General features: G+C 38.0%; 1 protein-coding gene across 4 annotated transcripts in view; it reads right to left on the bottom strand.

The window, feature by feature from the left end:
• Positions 1–25,424, bottom strand: part of MACROH2A1 (macroH2A.1 histone) — a 44,032-nt gene extending 18,608 nt beyond the window's left edge. The window contains exons 1-6 of one of the 4 annotated variants that reach the window (XM_075209851.1): positions 25,321–25,424; positions 20,092–20,283; positions 19,492–19,598; positions 8,915–9,122; positions 6,656–6,756; positions 4,128–4,227 (exon numbers count right to left, since the gene is read on the bottom strand). In XM_075209851.1, the coding sequence (XP_075065952.1) occupies positions 4,128–4,227; positions 6,656–6,756; positions 8,915–9,122; positions 19,492–19,598; positions 20,092–20,263 (688 nt within the window). In that variant the 5' untranslated portion in view covers positions 20,264–20,283; positions 25,321–25,424. Of the gene's footprint in view, positions 1–120; positions 212–4,127; positions 4,228–6,655; positions 6,764–8,914; positions 9,123–19,491; positions 19,599–20,091; positions 20,284–25,320 lie in introns of all 4 variants that reach the window. The other 3 variants (XM_075209853.1, XM_075209852.1, XM_075209854.1) reach the window with 3 other exon arrangements.
• Between the last annotated feature and the right edge of the window lie 1,323 nt (positions 25,425–26,747).

Here is a 26,747-nt window from a genome sequence, read left to right as displayed (position 1 = left end):
ATGATCTTAAATGCATCAATGAAATGCAGATTTGATTAGCCCAGAAAATAAAGCAAGATTTTGCTCTTAATTGACCATGCATACATATAAGAAACGCTGCATCACTAAACTTTTCATTACCTACTTCACCACCGGTGTAGAGGTCAGAGCCTGTCGGATGAACGACAGCATCACTTTCGAGGGTGGCAATGTCAGCCTTTACAACTTGCAACTATAATAGGCAAACACATGTACGTCAACCATGTGGGAGAAGGAACACATTGCACATAAACCATTTTACCTCTTGCCTTGTATACCTACCTGGATATATTAGAGGGGAAAACTTAATCTAGCTGGTATTTGAGATATACAAATAAGCAGCACTGGAGTTTATGGCAGCCATCTATACCCTTTTCATGTTCATTTGTACATAACAGTTTGGTTGATTATTTTTTTTTATCATTGTAATGACATGAATACAAGTACTGACTGCCATGTTGGTCCTGTAGAAAAGTAAGATGGTTGTAGCCTCTTGAATTATGCATAATATCTTGATATAACGCATTTTTAAAACTCAATTTTCTTCCATGTTTTCTTAACACTCCTGTTTTGCATTAAAGTGAGCCAGTCATCATATATAAACAGTCTGTTATGCAACAATACATCACAAACTAAGCAGGTGTTAGTCTACCAATTTGTTCCAGAAATGTTTATTCTTTCTTTACCATCCTCTAATTATTTTGACGTTGAGGAAACCTGGGATGGGCCAATAATAGAAGTAGACTGAAGCAGCCGCGAAACGCGTTGGTTTTGGAAGGGCACAAAGTATATCGAAATAATAAGCAAAAGTCTAAGGTAGTGTTTGTTACCTTTCTGGTAGATCTAGTATGGTGTATTAATGTTTGTCTTTTAGAGGCTAAGTAGACTCATTTTTCTCTCTCGCCGCTCCTCCTCCGCATCCCCTCTCTGCCTTGCCCTACACTGGCTCCTCATCCCCTACAGAATCCTTTTCAAGCTCATGACCACCACGTACAAGGCATTCTCCCAGTCTACTGCCCCCTATATCTCCAACCTCCTCTCCATTCACACTCCTGCCCACTCCCTGCGCTCGGCCAATGACCGTCGCCTCTCCTCCACTCTGATTACCTCTTCCCACTCCAGAATCCAAGACTTCTCCCGTTCAGCCCTCCTTCACTGGAATGATCTCCCTCGCTCCATCCGTCTCTCTCCCACTCTAAGCTCCTTCAAACGGGCACTAAAAACCCACCTGTTCCTCAAAGCCTACCAACCTTCCACCTAACCCATTCTCCCCTCCCTCCTCCCGCCCCCTTTTCTTTCCCTTATACATCAACTGGCTCCCTTTGTACCTGAGTTTTGTTCACCCTCCCTTAGGATGTAAGCTCATTTGAGCAGGGCCCTCTTCCCTCCTGTGTCCATACCTGTTCTCCTTTACTGCTCCATCTTTACTGCATTAGCCTGCTTGGAGATTCTGAAGTGTTGGTATTTTTGTTTACTGTTTAGTAATGTTTTACCCTGTATAGTCTACTGTTTGTGCTGTGTACGGCGCTGCGGAACTCTTGTGGCGCCTAACAAATAAAGGATAATAATAATAATAATAATAATATGATAAAGAAACAATTTCAGGCTGCAGAATGGTTAGGCCAACCCCTGGTGTCAACAGATTCAGCAAGAATTGTATTATTGCTAGAATGACAAGCCTTCCTTGCCCACATACATGGTGTTCACATTTCTCCTCCACACATTGGATACTTTATCAAAATATAATCGTACTAAGCTCATGTGGAATGCTCTATGTTGGCAAAAAACTTAAAACTATAGTAGTGTGCAAAATATCTATAATCAATTTCAGTAATACAAATCATAAAACTGAAACTCCAGTATGTAGACAATTTTATAAGGGAGGCATTTAAGAAAACTTGTCCAGAGGTAACTGTGTAAAAATGTGCTGTAACCATATTAGATAATAGACAATCAGATTCTGTCATTTTTGTTGCATATTTTACAAAATGAAGCAAATGTTTTCATGTATTTTTTTTGCAGTTACCTCTTATTTATTACATCAAATGGACTGATCATCAAATGGATGAAACATGGATTGACTGTACCCCAAAAGTATGTAGGTACACTTGAGTTTGAAGGTGAATTTACATCAAGGAGCTAGCTGCTGGTGTATTACCCCTGCTCAGTGCTCATTAACACTGTTTGTAAACTGCAGTTGTCTAAGAGATCACTGATTCGTAAGTGCTATTCCTAACTCACAGCACAGTGACTGTGAATCTTCCAGGTTTCTGATAAACTCCATCATTAGACATGTTAGCATCTTAACACGTAAGCTGTGAACTAAATGTAGTTGTCATTAGTCTCTCAGAGAACCAAATATTACAAGTGTTATTAATGAGCACTGGTCGCTGCTATTGCTCCGACAGTCATTGATCCCACGTAAAGTGGACACTCGGGGAACTGGAGTCAGCACCTGTTTAAAGTAAAGCACTGGATTGGGTATTATATTGGACATAACTGACAAATTAAGCATTTCTAGAACAAATTGCAAGCGTTATATAATTAAATGTATTTTTTCACACATTATCGATCAAGTAAATGTTAATTATAAGTGACTGGTTCCTTTAAATACAGTAGTGTGACTTTATATGGTTTTAAACTGTTATACTGATAATCTAAAATGTATCATCAGCTACAACCAACTTTGTCAATGTACTAAAAAAGGAAACTGAAAGTAAGAGATTAGTTATTTACCTCAGCAGAAGATATTTCTCAATGTTATTATATGTTACAAGCTGTTTCTTAAAATGTAACATAAATATAGATTGAATTAATCTGAAATTGCGAATACTGTTTAATCAAGTTATTTATCTCACATAACCCTCTTATTTCTCATGTGATTTTACATTTTACTGTATAATGACCAAATAATAAGTGGCTTGGACCTGTTAATTAAGTACTTAACTGACCGACCCATAAAGAGAGCACACCAGGATAGTTCAGATTTTCAGACAACAATATCTAATAAAGATATGATTTTATAGAACACCTAATTATTTCAATATTTGGGTATCACTTAGAAGGGTTCCCTAAACATATAAAGATATGTCTACAGTTAAAACAAGCTTGGGCTAAAAATCCTTGATTGCTAGTATCTAATATCTTGTTTATAGATGTCATTTTTATCAAGCATAATAGCACTCTTAAGGTATAGTACAAATAAAAGGAAGAGACTACTTTCTGATAGTTTCTTGGTGTACTTTTGTACTGTTGCTATAAATAATGCTAAATTTATTTAATTCAATATTTGTGATATCGGTATGTTGAAGTGTTGTCAACTTGTTCACAGAAGAACACGGGTTTTAGTTCATGAAGAAGAAAATGCAGTCATTTTGAATTAAAATAATGTTATAATCTAGTACTGAGGAATTGTGCGTTATTAATAAAGTTAAATAATAGTGACTTTAAAAGCTGATTAGAAGGATGAAGACGCCCCTCAACTCCCCAAAAAGCTTTAACTGTTGGAGTTAGCTTAGTCATACTGACGCCTGAGGAGGCAATATAAAAAGTATTTTTTATGCCCTAAACAAAACTACTATAAACTTCCATATATAAGTTTTTCAAACTGTAAACAAATCTTCCTAGCAAATCAATTATTATTAGATATGAGTTTGCTTCTTCAGGTTGTCTCTTTAAAGGTTCATCCCTGCTTGGAGAGCCAAATGTGCTATAAAATGTCAGCATACAGTAAAATCTAAATGAGTATGGATAAAGATCAATTACACGATCATGGGTATGGCCAATTAATTTCCTAATTGACAGATACATTATAGTACTAATATCAGTGTATTCATAGTGACCAAACCAATCGTTCTGTGGAAGAATACAGTTCTCCATGCCTTTAGTAATAGCAAAATTGAGAAATTATCTTCTGCGAGACAGATTGCAAAACGAACAACTTAAAAAGAAAGAACAAAGCAGCTAACAGTGTGAGATAATTATAGAAAGAAAACGCAAAAACTTGTTAAAATGTTTCAATTGTAATTTCTTTTTTTTTGCTTTTCGGAATTTCGGAATCTATAATTATCGCTCAACTATTAGCAATTATAGAACCATGTCCCATTTACCTATATCGTCTTTAAGGTCAATGTCAGCATTGGTAGGGTTGATAACAGCCTCCACCTCAAATCCGGCTAAATTACTGATTTCGCTGTGAATAAGGTTCAGCTGCAAAGAAAAGTATGAGCGGGGAAGTAGTAGAGCAGCGGGAAGAGATTAGGACAGCAGCAAAGTAGCAGGCAACAGAGCTAGATGCAGGACCACCAAAATCAAAATGTAAGTATACAAATTAAAATGTAAGTATAAATACAGGTTATACAGAGAAAGCTGTAGAAGCTAGTTAGCACTATCTGCATACAACAAATACCCATGCATGTGCCTTTTTTATTAAAGTTAACTTATCACAACTTTACATTTTTCCACAGTAATATCAGTTTTCCACAATGCACCTTTTTATATGATTACTAATATTATTAGTCTACAGCTATATTTTACATCGTCTTATATACAATTTATGCTGAGTTTCTAGCTGCTTGGCCAAGTAATGGGGGAGAAGACATGGTGGACAGTAAACTAACATATAGTATGGTATAGTTTGCTCCCCTGCAGTCTCTTCACAATTCTACTTTATTTACTTTTTACCCACAATCCCTCCTGTACTATCAGATCGGTAGAGGTAACTTTACAACTTCCCACCGTACTATTCTACCAGGCGGCCATGCCTGGAACTTTCATAGACCCTAGCACACAGAATTGGGACTATGCACCATTACAGGTTGGATCTGTCCGGGTGGCTGCAATGCTTCATCAAATCAGGTGCAACCATTCAAAATACAATCAATATCGTGAATGGTTCATATGTAAGTGCAAGCACGGCTGCCATCAATATTTAAATGGAGAATGTAGGAGAAGTTGGATCTCACAAGTTGTGTGATTCAAGCTGAGGAAACCCACTGATCTGATTGTGAAAAAGAGGAAGGCTGGTAGCTTGAAATGACTAAGAGTGGACATCCAATTGCATTAAAGCAGTGACTAACATATATGCATTTAAATTCAAAATTCAGTAACCTGCACTTGTGAAATCTATGCTATAATAAGAAATCCATACAGGCAATTTATGACTTATTGTTGTTTATTATTATATGGTTTTATTTTCACTGGTATCTTAAATATTCTAGATGAAACTTGTTTTTTTGCCCGGGACCTCCAACCCCAGCCCAGTGGCACCAGAAACCGCACAATCCTAGAGTCAGGGTCCTATCCTAACTAATGATCGTGGGGGATGGAATGTTGCAGAGGTACGGATGATGAACAGTGCTCATAATGTTCTAAAAGATAACCTTGCAACATATATAACCTGGACAGACTGGGCCCGATGACTGCATCATTTAGTAATGTATTGTCATATTTGTTTTGATAACCCTATTTATGCAGAACTGATTTTGAACATGCCCCATCTATCAATAGGCCTGATTCGTTAAGGCATGTCAATGCCAGTACGTGCCGTATTTTCTGTAAAATCGCTCTGCGCATGCCCAGAACTGGACCATATGCCAGATAATGCAGCAATGTCCAATTCATGTTTCAGTGCAAAGGACGCTTATTACAGTCTGTGCTTTCAGTGGCGGAGAGGAATGGGTGTAAGCCTGTAGTCAATGTATAGTACGGGCTTGTGAAGCTCGAGTGCACGCAGCCTTGGGCATATCAAAGGTCTATTTTTTCTGTCGTATTACTTGCACCAGCTACAGGTCTGGTGTAAGTGCCGATTACTAGTGATGGCAGTCAAATATGTATTGTAGAATATGTGTCTGTAATTAGGAGCAACTGTAGAAATATATTTTATGTACAGTAGACATTAATAATATCATAATAAATGTATTTTATGGGAGGGGGGGTGGGACACCAAAAAAAACTTTTTTATTTTTTAATGCTTTGTCATTAATGACCATATTATCAATAGGTGACATTAACTGAACAGGTTTTTTTGTGACTTTAAATTCCACATATGTATTGTACATATCCTGCAGTGTCTTGGACCTAGACCCATATTCATCAACAGATGTATCTTTACATCTGCTCTTTGTTGAATTGAGACGTGCGTATGCCCTATAAATGTGCGTTTTATAAAAATACATAATACGTTTGTTTTGCATGCCTTAATGATTCAGGCCCTATGCCTTTTGCAGGATTATATGCCTATGAATGTTATATGACTATCTGCCTATGTATCTTCTAGGACTATATAACAATGCATGTAGTATGACGATCTGCCTCTGTATCTTCTAGGACTATATAACAATGCATGTAGTATGACAATCTGCCTCTGTATCTTCTAGGACTATATAACAATGCATGTAGTATGACAATCTGCCTCTGTATCTTCTAGGACTATATAACAATGCATGTAGTATGACGATCTGCCTACGTATCTTCTAGGACTATATAACAATGCATGTAGTATGACGATCTGCCTACGTATCTTCTAGGACTATATAACAATGCATGTAGTATGACAATCTGCCTCTGTATATTCTAGGACTATATAACAATGCATGTAGTATGACAATCTGCCTATGTAGGCTGAAACAAAGCGTACCTTTTGTCCAAGGAAAAGACTTTTGGTAGAAAGTACTGTGAATCCATCTGCCGGAGTCCCTTCTGTCGTGCTGTCTGCACTTGCTGCTTTACTAACTTCTTGTTTTTTCTGAGCACAAAAAAAAATAAAATTACATAAAACCCCAAGCTTGCAAAACTTACAAATAACTTTCAGAAATAATTTAACCCATTAGCTGGCACCTCATATTATTATTCCAGATGAATGAGACATTTTCATTCCACAGATTACTTATTTTGATTTATAGAATGAACTAGAATTATATTTCGTCATGTATCCTTCATATCCTCTTGTCCTTCCTTTGTCCCTTCTCTACTTTCCCTTCTGTCATATTGTATTTGCCCCTCAATATGGTCAGAGCTCATTATGTTGCTTCTCTTTCCCCTATATTATCTTCCTTACAATCCATTCTATTGAATAAACTCCCTATGTCTTCCTGCAATATTTTATGTACTGCAATAAAATAAACAGATCTTCAACAGCGCAACTTAGGTATAATGACCTTTCAATTGTGTCCCGTTTCCATGCCACCACCTATTTTGATACCGTAAAAGTGCAATCTTCCGACACTTATAATGAGCTAAGTCAAGAGTGCAGGGGTATATTTACTAAACTGCTGGATTGAAAAAGTGGAGATGTTGCCTATAGCAACCAATCAGATTCTAGCTATCATTTATTTAGTACATTCTACAAAAAGACAGCTAGAATCTGATCATTTATACATTTTCTTTTCAACATAAAAAGCTATTTCTGTTTATTAAATGTTTCACAATAAAAGTCAATTCCATTGAGTTGTATAGCAAAGTAAAATGGCTACGATCTGGAGTATATAACATAAAAACATATTATACTACTGAATGAAAACATACAGGTATTTTGTTTAACTTAGGAGTTAGGAGCAAAGCCTAAAGCTGAAGTCAGCACCTGGACAAACTTAATTGAAATGCAAGGAGTGTAAATGCCATTTTTATTTTTGTTTTTTTGCATGCTTTTCCATGTGTCCATACATTTTAAATTGCCCCCCTGCAGGGCAACATGGTTTTATATACCCGTTGTGTACATTCAGAACATACTCTCGAAATGCATTCATATTAAGTTTGCGCATTAAGATATTAATTTACTTTTTTTTTAATTGAACACATACCTAAGCAGTGGCTAGATCAGTCTGGTGAGTTGGATTTGAAGGACCAATTTTGTAAGATTTCTTAAACTTTAAGTTCAGTTCCTTTTTAAGTGGAATTTTGTCTGACCTGACATGAAACATTTTGCCCATATCGCAAAATGCTTTGCCCACTTATTAAACTACTGGAATTGTCCAATTTGTTCATCCACATGAGTGGCCATGCTCGACAAGGATTCACTTGTTTATTGATTGTGCGGAACAACTACATCGCAACACGTCTGACTTCTGCTACCTGTCTGCTTAAGATAACTTACATCAGATTGTGCTTCATTTTGTTAATGCTGGTGAAACACACAGCATTGTCTGCACTGATATTGGCTAACAGCCCTCAGAGTGATCCAACTGAAGTTGATCAGATCATTTTATGACTGTGTGAACATCTAGTTCAGAAATGACCAATTCATTGTCTATTTATGCAGATCGCACTAACAGGTTTCCATGTGCTACCGCCTCTTGACTCGAGTATCAAACAGGAAGATGTGTCTGCTTTCGACAAACTGGAAACGGTATCTTATTGCTAGGCCAGATTGTGTGGTGGAATACTGGTAGTGTGGACAGATCTGTCAATGATCAAATATGTCATGGGTGAAAATTCTATAGATAATTAAATACAACTTGATGTAAAAGGTAACTTACTTATATGAAAGAACATCTAATAACATTCACAAATACCAATGCAAAAATTTTCAGAATATGATAATGATTCCATATATATATTAGACAAGGCTGTGACTGCAGGGAAGCCTCTTTTAGGCACACAAAACATGTGTTAAAAGTTTCTATAACTAGCCCCCCTCTACATCAAATAGGCGGGCTATCGTTAACTGATCATAGTGCGGCTTACTTTGCCAGAGAACTGTGCCAGGAGCAGTGCTTTAGATGTCGGCAGTTGGGGTAGCTTCTCCGATTTCATACATGGGTGGCAGAGGTTATGTTAAGGGGTACTGTCCAGAAGCAACAACAAAGACAATCTCTTTAAACATATTAAAGGACAGTTCAGGGAGCCAATCAGAACCCATAAATAAAAAGACCAAAGAACAATAGCTAGCTCAACAGAGTGTAACATACCTTAGTTTTCCTCATGCCCTTTTTGGCACCTGGTTTCTTAGAAGTTGATTTTTTCGGTGAGGTAGTTTTGTTTTTTTTCGCTGGTGGTGGTGTAATTATAGCTTCCAGTTTTCCTTTAGATCCACGCTTCTTTGCCAACAACTCAGGGTGAATATTTGGTAACACACCACCACTTGCAATGGTGACACCTTTCAGCAACTAGAAACACATTTAAAAATAATTTAATAACACAAAACATCACTTATTTCAACTGAGTCACTATTAAAGCGGTTTTATTCTGACATATAACATTTCTTTTTCATGTCCGGCTCCTGGTAAAAATCACTGAAAAATATTGCAGTCTTCTAAAGCTGCTCAAACAGGCAAAGAAATTACATTGAAACACAATAGAATGTGATGAACACATATAATGATTTCTTTGTACACTATCGAACACAATGCTATCTGAGATGGTTTAATATGATTATGTAACTGCCCTCTCATTACTTGAAAACAATTGCATTGCTCTGTGCATGGGCAGATTGAACAAGCATCATTAAGCAATGTTTTCTGTGTATGCAAATCATTTCAAAAGTTCATCAAAATGAAGACATGTATGCACAAATCCTTTATTGGAAACACTAATTAAGAATTAGAATTATATTAAAATAAGGCTGCTTTGATTAAAAATCATGACATAGTTGAATGTGCGGAAAGGATAAAGAAAGTCATATCTCGCAAGACTAGGAGACATGTTAAATTAATAGATTGATACCTGGGTCTACGGCTCTTGATCACAATAAAACGCAGTCCATAAGGGAATTATGGCTTGGGTCATATGTATATGCATTCATAAACAAATCCTTAACATATCAGTCCTGTTAATCAAAGCCTATCATGACTGAAGTAGAAGTCAATTCTTTTTTTCGCTCTGATTTTGGAACGATGACCAGGTCACCCATTCTGAACTAACAGAACTGGTGCAGTTTAGTAGAAACTCAACCTATCCAGCTCTTGCAGTACCATGATGCTCCATGGCTTATAGTCCGGAGTTTGGGTGTGACCTGCTGCTGCTGCATATGGAGGTTGACCACATTGTCCAATCAGATGTGTCAACAACCTGTATCTTAATCTTACATTCAAACTCCAGGCATTAAGCCCTGGATCATAATGGGGGGTGATCTGCAGAAGTCCCATGAAAAATCTTGTTTAATGTACAATGACCAGACTTCTATACTGCGCCATACAACTGAGGTTGCTATGCGCTTCTATTGTTTGCAACACTTCCTTCTTAATACATGATCAGTATTTTCTTAACAATATATATAGTGTTTCATGGAACAATGATCTATTTGACTCTTTGATCACTTCTCAGTGAAAACATTTTTGAACTAAACTACATAATTCCTGCTGATTGCTTTATTATTGTAATTTATTTATATAACGCCACCATAACACACAGAACTTTACAGAGAGCATTTAATCATTCACATCAGTCCCAGCCCCCTTGGAGTTTACAGGGCGAAATTGTCTACAACACAAAAGGGTCCATTTTTTGGACCACTAGTATGTTTTTGTGAGCAGCACGGTGGCGTAGTGGTTAGCACTTCTGCCTCACAGCACTGGGGTCATGAGTTCAATTCTCGTCCATGGCCTTATCTGTGTGGAGTTTGCGTGGGTTTCCTCCGGGTGCTCCGGTTTCCTCCCACACTCCAAAAAACATACTGGTAGGTTAATTGGCTGCTATCAAAATTGACCCTAGTCTCTCTCTCTCTCTCTCTCTCTCTGTCTGTCTGTGTGTGTGTTAGGGAATTTAGACTGTAAGCTCCAATGAGGCAGGGACTGATGTGAATGAGTTCTCTGTACAGCGCTGCGGAATCAGTGGCGCTATATAAATAAATGATGATGATGATACTGTGCAAGAATACTGGAGCACCTGGAGGAAACCCACGCAAACATTGGGAAGAACATACAAGCTACACACAGTAGTTTGTACACTGCTATACACTGAAAATAAATATTGGCTGTAGAGCATAAAAGATTCAGTAAAAATGTGTTTGTACTGTAAAGTACTGTAAATGGCATACAAAGGTGTACAGCAGGACTTGACAATGGTAAGATTATACAATCGTGGACACAAAAATTGGCACCCTGGCACTTTTTTTACAATAACTCAGAATTTCCTCTAAACATAATGTGGAATTAACAACAGTATTTGGTCTCCACAATTCTTTCTCTGTTACTCTGTTAATATCCTGAACCTTTGCTTTTCATTCTGAATGTAATATGTCATTTTAAGTCAGAAAATGAAAGAAATGGTATTATCAAAATTATTAATACCCTAGATTAAATATTTGGTAGCACGGCCTTTGCTCAATATAACTGCAATCAATTGCTCCCTATAGCCATATATGAGCTTCCGTCACCTCTCCACCACTCTACTGGCAGTCTGGTCCACTCTTCTTGTGCAAACCGCTCCAGTTCTCCCACATCTGTAGGGTGCTTTCTCCCAACTGCTGGTTTCAGATCTCACCACAGATGGTCTATGGGATTTATATCTGGACCACTTCAGAACAGTCCAGCAACTTGTCTTGTACCAATCCTGGGTGTTTTTTTGAAGTGTTATTGTTCTTTTTGAAGACCTATGGCATTTGACGGAGACCCAGCTTTCTGAAACTGGGTTCAACACTGCGCTCCACAATGGCCTGGTAATTTCCAGATTTCATGATGTCGTGGATACGTTCAATACACCCAGTGCCAGTTGCAGAACAGCAACTCCTAAATATCACTGAACCTCCTCTTTGTTTGTCTGTAGGGAATGTGTTTTTTTTTATTTTGTTTTCTGCTAGGGATGATGTGCTTCACCATAAAGATCTAATTTGGTCTCATCTGTCCAAGAAGGAATTTGTCTTGTTCAAGTGTCTTCTTCTTATGTTCTTCCTGGTCCTCACACAACTACCTGTAATTGAGTTGGCGATGGATGGTGTGAGTTGGAACTATTGTACATTGTGTCTGAAGGTCAGCTTGAATCTGTTTGCCAGCTGATCCATCATTCAAACAATCCTGCACTGAAAGCTTTGATCAAGTTTTCTCTTTCCAGGGAGGTTGGCCATGGGTCTTAAACTTTCTAATAACATTATGTATGGTGGAAACAAGAACATCTAGGTCTCTGGAGATTGACCTGTAGCCTTGAGATCCTTGACTATAATCTTCTACCTGAGCTCCATAATTCTGCCCAGAACCAGACTACACACCAGTGAAGGCAAGAACATTTTCGAACACAAAGGACACTTATGATAGGCTGAGATTGCATGAGCGGAACATGAGCGGAACAGGGAGGTGACTGGGAATATACATGTAGTCAATGTACAGTAAGGGCGTGCCAAGCTCGAGCGCACAATACAAGCTTTAGGCTTCTCCAAGGTACATGTTTTATAAGTCACTTGTATCAGCTACAGGGCAGGTGTAAGTGCTGAGTGATAGTGATGACAGTCGCGTATGCATGCTAAAACATGTGTTTGCAACTGTAATGCATTTTATGTACAGTAGACATTAATAACATCCTGATAAATGTAATTAATGGAGGGAGACAGGGAATGCTTTTGTTATATATTTTTTTTCATTAATGACTGTATTCTTAACAGTGACAATAATTGAATATGTTTTTTTCTGTGTATTCTTTTGGGACTTTATATTCCACATATGTATTGGACATATCCTGTAGTGTATTGTGTCTGTCAAAGCAGAGCAGACCTAGACCCATATTTAACAAGAGACCTTTCTTCATATCTGCTTGTGGTTTAATACGGACATATGTATGCCTGAATTACGTCCACTTTTTTTTTTTTTTTCTAAATGCAAATTACATTCATTTTGCAATGAGCGATTTTTATATTGCAGGCACCTGATACTCACCACAAGTGAGTCCAGTTCCAAAGTGAAGGAGAATCACCTGCTTCAAATCTAAGTATTTATAACTATATCTAAAAGGTGCCCATTTAAGGAGATCTGTGTCAAATAAGCTACAACTTAGTAAATCTTTATGCTTTTTTTTGTGTTTAATTCCACAGTAAACCAAAGAAATACTTCTGTGGGTACTATTTTTTTTTTTAATTGTAAAAATATTTTGGAACAAATGGTGCACTGTTAGAAAAAAAACTGCACGACTGACAATATTTTTGGCCACAACTGTAAATACTGAGCACCACGGTATCTAAGATTGCTAATATAATTCTTAATATGTACAAAAATGATTGAAAAACACATGTGAAAAACATTTTTTTTTATCAGTGCACAATGAATCTAAATCTAAATATATAAATATTGGTAAACAAATATACAAATGCATAACATAAGGAGTAATTAGATAATTAGTTACCGATTTACAGAATGAATGGTGGATACAATGTATAGTCTCTCAGAATACTGTAAATGCTTAAAGGTTAACAAAGGAAAAAAGTGTACTAACAAGTAAATTATAAAGTCTTACTTAAAGCAGATACATTAAATGGAAATAATTTTCTTTCCTTAAGAATTGTCATCAATTATGTATTCAAAATGTATCGTTTATTTATTCACAATTGGATGTGAAACCTATTATCAAGATCAATGCTGGACACATTTAGGAAGAAAATAAATATTGATGTTTTTTATGTATAGCACAAATTTAGGAAAAAATATGTTGTTTTTTTAAAAAAAGTGCAAGACTATAAATAGTACCACAGTGCCCTCTAGTGTTGAATGTAAATTATGCATTGTGATTTGAATACTGTGGGGCCTGATTTAGAGTTGGAGTTATGACCATTTGTATGATGTGAAAAGTAAACCTGTATAAAATTTGTAACACTGCACATACACTAAACTTATGTCCGTATATTGAGATGAGTGTATCTTATAGTTGTGACGCCTTGTGTTGGAGAAACGGATCAGGACATTCACATGTACGTTCAGTACAGTAAGGCCTTGGAGACGCAAGTCAACCATGTCCCTTACAGATGCATCTGATTTTGACTTACACGTATCTGTAAGATACGCATTGCAGGAAGCGTACCTTCATGTGTCCCATAGGCCTGTTGCCAGTTTCCGATTTAATGATAATGGCTGCATCTTTTCAGTGCCATAATTTCATAATTATAATTTCAGTGCCACACAGGAGGTTGGTTTACAAAATTAGGGAACTGGGTCTAGGAATCAACATTTGTACTTGGATCGAAAACTGGTTAGAGAATAGGGAACAGAGAGTTGTGATAAATGGAACATTTTCTAATTGGTCAAAAGTCTTAAGTGGATTACCTCAAGGTTCCGTGCTGGGGCCATTCCTTTTTAATATATTCAATAATGACCTTGGTGATGGTTTAGAGAGTAAAGTTTCTATTTTTGAAGATGACACTAAACTCTGTAAGGTAATAAAATCAGAGCAAGATGTAGCTTCTCTACAGAGGGACTTAAATAAACTGGAGGATTGGGCGGCAAAATGAAATATGAGGTTTAACACAGATAAATGTAAGGTTATGCATTCAGGGATCAAAAACAAGAACGCAATCTATAAATTAAATGGAATTAATTTAGGAGAATCTATAATGGAAAAGGATTTGAGAGTGCTCGTAGACAGTAGACTTAGCAATAGTGCTCAATGTGAAGCAGCAGCTGCAAGGGCAAACAAAGTATTGGCATGCATAGAAAGGGGCATAGATGCAAGGGAAGACAGTGTAATTTTGCCACTGTATAAATCGTTGGTAAGACCTCATCTTGAATATGCAGTACAGTTCTGGGCAACACTCTATTAAAAAGATAATTTGGAACTAGAAAGGGTTCAGAGAAGGGCGACAAAATTGATAAAGGGTATGGAGTCATTAAGTTATGAGGAAAGGTTAGCCAGTTTAGGCATGTTTACTTTAGAAAAGAGGCGTCTAAGGGGAGATATGATTACTATGTACAAATACATTAGGGGTCAATACAGAGAACGTTCATGGTTAGAGGAGAGGAAAATTCACAACCAGCAAAGGAAGGGGTTCTTTACAGTAAGGGCAGTCAAGATATGGAATTCATTGCCATGGAAGGTTGTGATGGCAGATTCAATAGATATGTTTAAGAAAGGGTTAGACAAATTTTTAGCGGAAAGGTGTATCCAGGGATACGACCATTAATTAAAATGTAGGATAGTAGTGGAAATAGGGTAAAAATAGGACTGCAATATTGAGTCTGGGGGGATTTTCACAATTGAAACAGATTGGCGGTTGCTTACTCTGGATTAATTTCAAATATAAGTCAGGATTGCAGGAGATCCAAAATAGGTTGAACTTGATGGACTGGTGTCTTTTTTCAACCTCATCAACTATGTTACTAGTTACAGTAAAATGAAGCAGTGGTTTCAAACCTTGTAATGTTGTGACAAATTTGCCACTGTAATTTTGTTCCATGACACACCAAAAGTTAAAGAATATTAACTACGACATTTAGTTATTACTGTGAAAAGGTTTTTTTTTAAAGTGCCCTTCCCACTCTATCATCATAAATATACTCTTGTACTTTCACCCCCGTTTGCGCAGGGCTTTGGTGAGAAATAATTTATCACTGCAGTTCTGCAATTTAATGGATCTTCATTGCCCCCCCTTCTGATCTAAAGGTGGGTTTTCTACCTGATCAGGTGAGCCTGTGTCATCTGATCAGGATGAGGCTAATAAAGCTTGTAATAGAGCTAAATTCAAGTTCCAGGGACATTCTCACAGCACAGACTCTTTTATAAAAATACAGGTAATGCACCAACAGGGTTGCCTGCTTTCCCCCCTAAATTTTGTCATTGCCATGTAATCGCTGGTGATCTAAATCAGGGCTAGTTATAATATTTCTGATATACAGACAGGGAGAGAAGACCATAAGATAGCACTATATCTGGACATATCCCGCTAATTCTCTCCCGTCCTCTAACCTCTCTTCCAAAGCTGCACATGGAGATCCAGGGCCTTAGTGCCCTGCCAGAAAATAAAATCAATTTGGAATCTAATGTCAAATTCAAATGGCATGTTTCAAAACTCAAATACCTGGTGCATTTTATTACTAGTTGCTATGATCAACTATTTACAGCCAATTCTACTCACTGTTTGAAAATCTCAAGCAGGACTTAAGGAGTTGGAGCACACTCTTTATCTCATGAACAGGCCGAATAACTTCAATTAAAATTAACCTGATTCTGCACCTTCTATACTTGTTCTAAACTTCGCAATTAAAGTCCTGGATTACTACTTATGCAATGATCTAGGGGCCAAATCAATTCTTAGTGACATGCCACCGGTCATCACATTCCGGGTACTACAGTACCCCAACATTACAGATTTTCCTGTGCACACAGAATAAGCTCCTAGTATCTGGGGACCTGTGGGAGGGCAGAAAGCCTAAAATAAAGCTACCGGGTAAGCACTCTGCATCTCCCTATGAGGTATGGTAGACTTAGTGTTCCAGACTTGAAAAATATTATTTTCCTACTCAACTCACTCAATGTATTCAAATGTACTCCCTGCTGGTGTCAAAAGAATGGTCAACATAGAGTCCATCTCATTGCAAATGATCACAATATCTACTAACGTTTGACAATCCAGACAACTAACAACGACCTCCGCAATGTCACTCCCCATATTGCTTTTTCATGACACATTTGGGGTACGGCCACCAGGACATGGCTGCTCTAGTCTGCCCCGGACACAATCTGTCCACTATGGAAAAGCCCACTGTTTCCTATGGGCATGAAGCCAGGTGCCTTTGCACCATGGGTCAAGCAAAATATCAGATACTTAAACAATGTTATACTTCTGATTTCTCTGACTTACAAACTAGATTTTGTCGGCCACACAAATATAGATTTTTTTACAAATATGCCACTTCTACAATTCTAGGTGCCCTTGCAGGCCAATAAAGTCTTGCACAAACCCCATTGTTAATATTATTGTTAATATGATTTTTAAAGCATCGCAGTGGGGAAAATAGGACACACATATAACAGGGACGTGCAACGTAGGCAATATAGATGCAGATATGAAAACAAAGGGTAAGGGGGGCCCTTTTCATAAGACAGCTTTCATTTTACTTAGAAGACAGCTGAAACAAGAGGCATGAGTGTGGCTCAGATTTGAGATTGTGACAGTTGTGATCAGGCTTTAGTGTGGGTATCACAGATAAGGAGTAGGGTAAGTGCTAATAAAGAGATGGGTTTTCACAGAGAGTTTAAAGATTTTAAGGCTGTGGGAGAGTCTGATTAGAAGTGGTAGGGAATTCCAAAAGTGGGTACCAGCAAGGCGGAAGTGGGAGAGGTGGTTAAAAGATGAGACATGGCGCAGGTCTGAGGAAGGGAAGAGAGTATTTTGAGATGTGATTTGAAATGTATGAAGGGTGGTGTTATTGAAGTATTTGTAGGTAATGGTAAATAATTTTAATTGAATTCTGTAGGATATGGGAAGCCAGTGTAGGGATTTGTTAAGCATATATAAAGGGGCAATAGAAAAAGATGAGTGTTCCTGCGGTATTTAGGACGGATTAAATTGAGGATAGATTGGTGTCAGGAATACCAGATAGGAGGAAGTTGCAGTAGTCAAAGCTGAACAAGATGATAGAGTAGGTAAGAGTTTTGGTAGCATCTTGGGTAAGAAAAGGGCATAATCCGTCAATATTTATAAGGACTATTGTCTGTTCTATCTCACATCCAAAAACTGATCACTACGCTATATGATAGCTAAGATTCCCTCTCTAACCCTGATCAATCCTCATATAAAGGAAAATGGGAACATGAGATGGAAGTATCTTTGGACTTGAAGTCCTGTGCAGATCTTTAGGTACAACCTGTCGAGGCCCTCCAGATGTGTCAGGATGAAAGAGAATGCTCTCAAACTCTACTTATATGGTTTATTTACCTTAAGTGTCTATGCATTCTCCCCACCCTCTAACCTCTGCCGGAGGCGGCCTCTTTTCGCAACAATTGGTGAAGTTGTACCATAATCTCCTGATTCACGCGGTAACTGGTGCCACAACCTCTAACTCTATAGAACTTTTTCTCCTTCCCCAACTGACCCCAGGATTACCCAAACACCAAAACAAACTAGTCCATCAAATTCTCTGTGTTGCCACATTCAATCTAGCTGCTTAGTGGAAGAACCACAACGTTCCTGTGCTTTCCGCCCCATACAATTGGATATGGAAAACCTTCCACATGGAGAATATTACTACTATACTTCATAATTCTACAACATATGTTTCCATAGTTTGGTTTCCATGGGTAGGTCATTTGTTGCATCACTTGAATTCTGAAATTCTATCAATTCTCTGGGATACACCTAACTGAACCCAGGAACTTCAGCTCTATCTTTCCCTCGTTGGATCTGAGGTTGAGTGTACCCCTCCCGTCTGCTAGTGTGACCCTTCTCCCTTTTCTTATCTGTTGCCCAATATTCCCTTGCGCAACATTCACTTTTGTAGATTTAAAGACAGCCTTTTCTGTATATCTCAGCTACAGAGATGTTGAGTGCATGTAATTACTTATGGTTGTGTTTTTGTACAACACTTCTCTGTAGCCCTGCAATCGCTAACCAAATAAATGGACTAACGTTCTTCAGCTGTCTTTTAGCAAATTGGCTGCTGCCTTCATTCTGTGTAGAAGAGAAGTGCCCTCATAAAGGACAACCCATCTATTAAATAATGATGTTTAGAAAGACACACATATAGCCCATACATTTAAATATAGGCTTCTCTGTTGTGTGATGTCAATAAATGCAGAGTTGGAGTGAGACCTCAACCCCATCACTTCTACTCATTTATATTCAAAGATAAATTCCACTCACCCTGTGTACTGAGTGTGGCACCTGAATGGATCACATCAATGGTTACCCAGTAGATCCCCCTTTCCAGCACTGGCAGGGCTCAGAACATAGTGGTAACCATAACATAAGGTTAGAAGCCACATTGGAGGGACTCACACTGGACATTGAGTCGAGGAAAGAGGGGGGGGGGCACTAGTTTAGAAAAGAAACTCATTTTTAAATGGCTTAGGAAGGTTGAAAAAAGTTTGATCTGTTTTGGGTTTAGTTCTTCTTTAAATCTGTTAATTTTGCCTACATGACACGTCCCATTTTAGCTATACCTATGTTGAGTTTAACACTTGATAAACACTAAGGGCCTGATTCATTAAGGAGCTTAAATGAAGAGGATTCTTATTTCAGTCTCCTAGACAAAACCATGTTACATTGCAAGGGGTGCAAATAAGTGTTCTGTTTTCCACATAAGTTAAATACTGACTGTTTTTTCATGTAACACACACATATCAACTTTGAATTTCAATGTACAAATAAGCTATCAAGTATTTGTGTGTTACATGAAAAAACAGACAGTATTTAACTTATGTGCAAAACAGAACACTAATTTGCACCCCTTGCAATGTAACATGGTTTTTGTCCAGGAGACTGAAATAAGAATCCTCTTCATTTAAGATCCTTAATTAATCAGGCCCTAGATGATGTAGCTAGGTCTATCCTCAATCTAAACTGAGTCTTGATTAACCCAATATTACCTTAATAGGCACATTACAAATGCTAGTACAGCTACATACCTGATTCAATTCTTCATCGTTCGCTACTGCAAGAAGGATGTGTCTGGGTGTGACTCTGCCCTTTTTATTATCTCTTGCAGCATTTCCAGCCAGCTCCAGGATTTCCGCTGTAACAAAAGACACATTTATAGTGTGATCCAGAAAAACACTCTTCAACACCCTATCTAAAGCAGACAGTTCCAGAGCCACGACTTGGACCTCCATTCTGTCATAGACAGTGCCAGTGAACGGCACTGCAGTCATCTTTGATGGACTTTTATATAGTGGATATGTGACAGCTCCAGAAAGGGAGCTTTACATATACCCTTAGGTGTAAACTTGCCTGACAGTGTAATCAGAGGTACTGGCTGGTGCTTACTGTGGAGAAAGAGAAGGTGATTTGTGTTACACTATGATCCCTCCAGTAAGCATGGTATGGAACGTTGTGACTGCAGAGGGATGGCGGGATGGAGAGCAGGATCAGGCAGAGGCCAGGAGCAAGATGAGGAGCTTGGCTTTGCTAACCATATAATAGGGCCACTTCAGATGAGGCTATAACTTTACTTTATGGTAAAAAAGTCCTGCCACTAAACCAAACCATCCCAACATAACAATGCTCACCAGTTAGATATTCCAGTACAGCAGCCATATAAACAGGTGCCCCAACTCCAATCCTGTATTTTGGATGTCCTTTCTTAATATAACGCAGCATTCTTCCCACTGGGAATATGACACCCGCCTTTGCCGACCGTGAGGTCTTTGTCATCTTCTTTTTACCACCTCTGCTTGACATCTTGGCTGTGTCCAATCAAACTGTTCAGTGATTCCAAAGACATATAGAGTTATAAAACATCTGCAATTTAAAAATTACTGGAACTAAATACTAAATATAATCACAAATAAATGTTAATACAAATTCCATGTGTGTATGAAAAACTTATAAGGCAAAAAAAGCAGTAAATTTGATCCTGGACAAACCATGTTACAATGCAAGGGGTGTAAATTAGTTTATTGTTTTGCACATAAGTTAAAAACTGGCTGTTTTTTCATGTATCACACAAATACTTGATAGCTTTATTTTTACACTGAAATATAAAGTTGATCTGGGACATGTCCTACCCCAACTATAAATCTGCCATCACATTTTACATGGTTTTGCCAAGGTGAAAAGTTACTCCTTTTTTTACTTTCCTTTGCTTAATGAATCAGACCCTAACAGTGTACTCAGTACTAACATATGAGTCTCATCACACAAGGCTCCAATGGGATTTTGCGTGAGAATTGAATTGCCCCCTATGCGTCTTCATTGCAGCGTTTTTAAAGCTTTTCAACTCTGGCTATGTTTGCCTACCTCTTTGATGGCAGATTTCATATAAGTGAAATCATAGCTCTAAATCATTTTCATTTGCATTTATGGTTAAATCAGGGTTGAATATATTTTTCCAAAAGTCAGCAAGAAAGAAGTAATATGACTTCGTAAATGTTTGTGGTTCTAAAGGAAGATTCAACCCAAAAATGAATATTCAGTTTTGCGTTGAAAATACGAAATTAAACCCAGTCAACAATGGTAATTTCTTTAGGTCCAGCATTCAAGACATTGGGGAACCAAGCAAACATTCCACCTTTCAGGATTGGGTTATATTTGGGATATTCCACCCCAAACTGAAATTTGTATAATCACCACCACAAACCTAGAGGGCCTGATTTAGAATTGGCCATAAATATAAGAATCCAAATAGACATAAAACTACAGCTGTAAATTTGTAGTTTTATGTGTGGATGCTGAGATGATATAGAATAAAATGTGACATATATTTCATGGTTTGAAATAATTGTGTGAAATCTGCTGCCTCCTCAGCTACACAAGACAGAAATGCCGGAAGCCAGCTTGGGCTAAACAAAACCTAAAAATCAGCATACATCTCTGGAAGGGAATGATCTAATGGGCTTTGTATATGAAACCTAACCTGATATTGGGAAGTATTTAATTGTCTTATATATTATACAAGTTAACCCGTGCATGATACTCATGCATTCTAGTCAAATCAAGCTACTTAAGGTGTTAAAAAGGTTCTTGTCATGCATTTGGGCTTAGCCCAGGCCTCCTCAGGGGAAGAGAGTTACTTCCCGACGCAAGCGCCCTTTTTTAACGTGGTTTTGTCTACATGTCACCACCTCATCATTTTTCTTCATCACCTCATCCTTCATCCTCATCGTCACATCCTTCATCAAGCTACTTAAGGTGTTAAAAACTCCCCACTGTCACACACGCCACTAGGCATTTATATAGTAGATGATATATTTTATAGCCCAATAACTACCATACCAAAAAAGGACTAGCATATTTGCTAACAATATTATGTCAGTCCACTGTATTTGCAGAGCACATTTGCCCAGCATATTTTTCCAGATGATTTGCTTAGCACATTACAGTATCCCATCATATCTGCCCACTACATTATACAATCATAGCTGCACAGGATATTTGTTTGCAAACTCTCCCAATCATGGCCCCCTCTGTCCTATAGACTGTAAGCTTGTGAGCAGGGCCCTCTTACCTCTCAGTCTGTATTACCCAGTCTTGTTTTATTACTATGTTTTTTCCCAATTTGTAAAGCACTACAGAATAAGCTGGCGCTACATAAATAAATGATAATAGTAAATAATAATAATAATAATATCCTCTGTCTCACGCTCATGTCTGCACTTCCTCCATCAACCTCATATGTATATTTGTATGTGTGATTTGCATCTTGTAGGATTTATCACTCTTACACGGTTGCAGAGTTTGGTGGTACCTTACAAAAATATGATGATGATGATGTCTGACACCTGAGCAGAAAGTTACCATGGCCCAACAATACTATCATAGCTCATACTTGCCAACTCTCCCGGAATGTCCGGGAGACTCCCGCATTTTGCGGGAGACTTCCGCATTTTGCGAGAGTCTCCCGGGCGAGCGTGGCAATCTCCCGAATTCTGCCCACTTCACTGAAGTGGGCAGAATTAGATCCCAAACGCCGCGATTCCCGGTGGAACCAAAATGACGCGATTTCGGCGCACCGCCCCCCGCACGCCCACCTGCTGCAGAGAGTCTCCTGGACACCAACTTAAAAAAGTTGGTAAGTATGTCATAGCTATCTGTCCTGACAACTAAGTGCTCGGAGAAACAGTGAAAAAAATTCCACAGCACAATGGGAAAAAAAACATATCTTTTTTTAATTGCCATAGTAGCATGGCAACAGGTATTTGTACAGGCGAGAAGTGATCTGTGCTATCTTTGACATTTATTTCTGCACCGGCACCTGAACAATACAATGCTCAGAAACATGTGCCAGAGGGTGAACATCCATTTATGTGGCAATACTAAATAAATATGTAAATGAATGTGATTTCATGCATTTTTAAAATGATTAATGTTATAATTCAGGATCATAAATAGCTATTTTAAAAATGCAATGCATTTTTACATGCTTAGAAGCCATTCTCTGTGTGTAAACATTAACCATGTTTCTGTTACATAATATTTTTTTTATTTCTGAGAAAGACAGGGTAAGTCATGAACAAGAGAAGCAGAGCTATCTTAATGTAGATTAGGTAATCAGCCTAGAAAAACTTGTAAATTCCTAGTTAAAAAAAATAAAGAGAACACCCATGTAAAAGTGGTGGCACAGTGGTTAGCATTTCTGTTCTGCAGCTCTGGGGTCATTGGTTTCGATTTTGAACAGGGCCCTAGCTCTGTTCTTCCCGTGTTTCTGTGGATTTCTTCCTACACTCCAAAGACATACTGGACGGTTAATTTTCTCCTGACCTTTTAATCCTAGGGGTAAATGTATCAAGCTGAGAGTTTTCCGGCAGGTTTGAAAAGTGGAGATGTTTCCTATAGCAACCAATCAGATTCCAGCTATCATTTTGTAGAATGAACTAAATAAATGATAGCTAGAATCTGATTGGTTTTTCAAACCCGCTGGAAAAATCTCAGCTTGATACATTTACCCCCTAGCGTGTGTTCATGTGGTTAGGGAATATAGACTGTAAGCTGATGTAAATATTGTATGTAAAGCACTGCATAAATATTTCGGCATGCAAAAATAAACTGGACTTGCAACAGCAAGCACCAGTGTAAATTAATTGTGAAAATAGAAGAGACCAAAAGGAGTTGTTTAGAATATACCACGTAGCCATTATACATACATCCTATTTTACATACTGTATATGTAATTATCTAGTACAAAACATATACCCGCATTGCATATACCATTTGTGCCTGCTTTTATGTAAATGTATCTAATAATAAGCAACACTCAAAACTTTTGCACTTGAAAGTGGCAGCATCTCTGGAGGTGCAAAATTCTACATCTTCTGGTTCAAAAAGCAGGGAGAATCAGGGTATCCCTTGCTGCATGCCAGCTATGTGCATTAATTCGCCTTGTTACGCATCCACATGAGAGCCTTTGTTTTGTGAGATGGTATTAGTTAAATGTGATTATATTGGACTACAATTCTACATGTGTTCGGAGATTCTGTAAAGTAGTATGTGCATTGGAGTGACATTTTAGCACTTACTCCATTTGCAGTCATGACCACAATCCCGCAAATGTAAGCACATATTGATTTTCCAGCAACACAGCATGTGGCCGTGTGCTTGGTGGATGTATGTGGCAGATAAATAGGCGCATTCGAGCAAAACCAAAAGCTCTGCACGCTCGCATGTTTTGCACTTTTGTAAAGGACCTACACATCTCTTAACCTGGACCACCTTTTAATTTAGGATACTGAAAATAAAAGTAATATTTTCTGACTTTACTTATAAGTACAATTTGTCCAATTAAAAAAAAAAAAAAGTAAAATAGCAGGATGTGGCGCTGCATCCTGTGCTACCTGGATTAGACCTCAGGTGTTTAATCTGTTCCTTATAATGAGAGGTTTCCTCTGTGTCTGCTCATGTAGGAATAAGAAGGGAGGGAAGACAAACACAAATCCCATTCCTTAAATACCTGTTGCTATGATACAGCCTCATACACACATAAACTAGCATTTTTTCCCTGTCACAACAATGGAATCCTGTGTCATTAATTGTGCACTGTAGCTGTATGGACCTTAAGTCTAAGGTTTGCAATCGTCAGAACTGTATTAGTTCACTATTAATTACATTGGTTCTTTTTCTGTAGCAATCCATGCAAACCTATCACTTTAATTTATGTCACTGTAACTGTCAATTATGTCCATTAACAGCAAGCTGCATAAAAAATAACATAGTGTGACTTATTTAGATAATTACAAATAACATTGGTTATTTTACAAAACAATCTTGTTATCAAAGTAGATTAAGGTAAACACCACATTACATTCTGAAGTATCTGCTTACAGAGAACACCTGTCAAAAGAAATCGTTACATATAAAACTTCTATTTTCGTTATTTTCGTCAGAGCTGTGATGTAGGAATAACTGGTCTAAAACTGCAAAACATTTCACTTCCACCTATTACCTTAATAAATAACATGCATGACAACTATGCTGCGTAAAACAAACCCTAAAATGAATACACAGTATAAATAATAGATCATTTCCTCTGGCTGTTAAATAAATAAGATTAGCAAACAGTCTAAATTACAACACGTACATTAAAAGTAAAATAAAGTACTGTACAGATATATGACATACATGTGAAAGCAGGTGTCATTACTGGATACGTGACTATTAAATCTGATGTCAATGTGCTGCTCCAATTTACACAGATCACCTTTAAATGTTATGTTTTATTTGTTTTACTGATTTCACTAGCAAGGCAGCGTTTTAACATTGTAAACATGTACAAATGAAGCATATAGTACATGTCAAGTACTTACAGTACAGCTCACAGCAATATGTCTACTGTCTCTTTTCTCAATCCCTGTATGAACTGGAAAGACAAGGCTGTGCCTGTAAAATCCCACAACCCACTGCGGCCAGAGGCGTCACATCCCATGTTATACTGTACACTGAGGCTGTCAGCTGAGACAGAGCAATAGAAATGTTTCATTACAACGAGATCTCAGGCTCTACCTTACTACTGTAGTGCGGAGAATGTAACGCACGTGTCCATTGGTCGTGCTTTATCCATTATTGGTAATACACAACGTTCTATGCTATTGGGCAGCGATATGTTCCTGTGTTGTACACAGCAGCCTGCTTGTTGTACAGACAAGAACTCATACATAGAAATGTTACAGAAACAGCGTCTATCTGAGCATGGTAACATTACAGTGACATTATTAAGTTGTCATATTCCATTTTAGTTGCAGACTCCAATATGTGTCTTGGCACATAACAGTTTTTTTACTTAGTGTTTCAGTTTATTAAATCACTGTTTTCATAATTATGCTTATTTACATTGTGCTGACAGCTTCCATTGCTATTTATTTGTGATCAATGACATGCCTCTTCACTTTATCAGGGCTAAAATTAGTATTTCAAAATATGTGATTACAACATATTGGGTTTATTTAATAAAATAGTACTATGTTCATCAAGGTGCTGTAACCCATAGCTAACCCTATCAGACTCTAGCTATTGTGATGCGCTAGGCTGACACGTAATCCTCTCCCCTTCCCCACTAAAAATTGACCTGTACTGATGTACAGAGCAGCCTTAAATGCAGGGCCTGATTAAGGGTTCAGGTAGCCCTAAGCTAGTATGTTCATAGCGCCCCCACACCTTCTATGACAATATAATATGTGGTAGTTAAATATGAACTCATCCTTAATTTCAAATCTGGCTTCCTTCACCCACCCCCACCACCAGTGTTCCTGTATTTTTCGAAACTTGGTTCCACTTGGCTTTCTAAAGGGTCACGGCAATCTGTCACTCATTTAGTTTTCATTAAAATCAGAACTGTATAGTGGCATGGAAGCGCCATCATTTATATAGCGCCACTAATTCTGCAGTGCTGTACAGAGGATACTTGTCTTTCACATCGTCCCTGCCCCACTGGAGCTTATTGTCTAAATTCCCTATCTCACGAACATTTGGGTCAATTTTGATAGCAACTAATTAACCTACCACTATGATTTTTGGAGTGTGGGAGGAAAACAGAGTACCTGGAGGAATCCTACGCAAACACGGGGAGAACATACAAACTCCACACAGATAAGGCTCTGGTAAGGGAACTCGTGACCCCAGCGCTGTGAGGCAGAGTTGCTAACCACACAAGCACCTGTTGCTGTCCTTGCCTCTCCTAGTTGCTTTTCCCAAAAAGAGAAACCCTCACCCCCTCCAATCCTTGCGCCCTATAGTC

The sequence above is a fragment of the Mixophyes fleayi genome, chromosome 4, assembly GCF_038048845.1.
Source record: "Mixophyes fleayi isolate aMixFle1 chromosome 4, aMixFle1.hap1, whole genome shotgun sequence".
In the NCBI taxonomy this organism is placed as follows: Eukaryota; Metazoa; Chordata; class Amphibia; order Anura; family Limnodynastidae; genus Mixophyes; species Mixophyes fleayi.
This window is presented reverse-complemented; position numbering and strand designations above follow the sequence as displayed.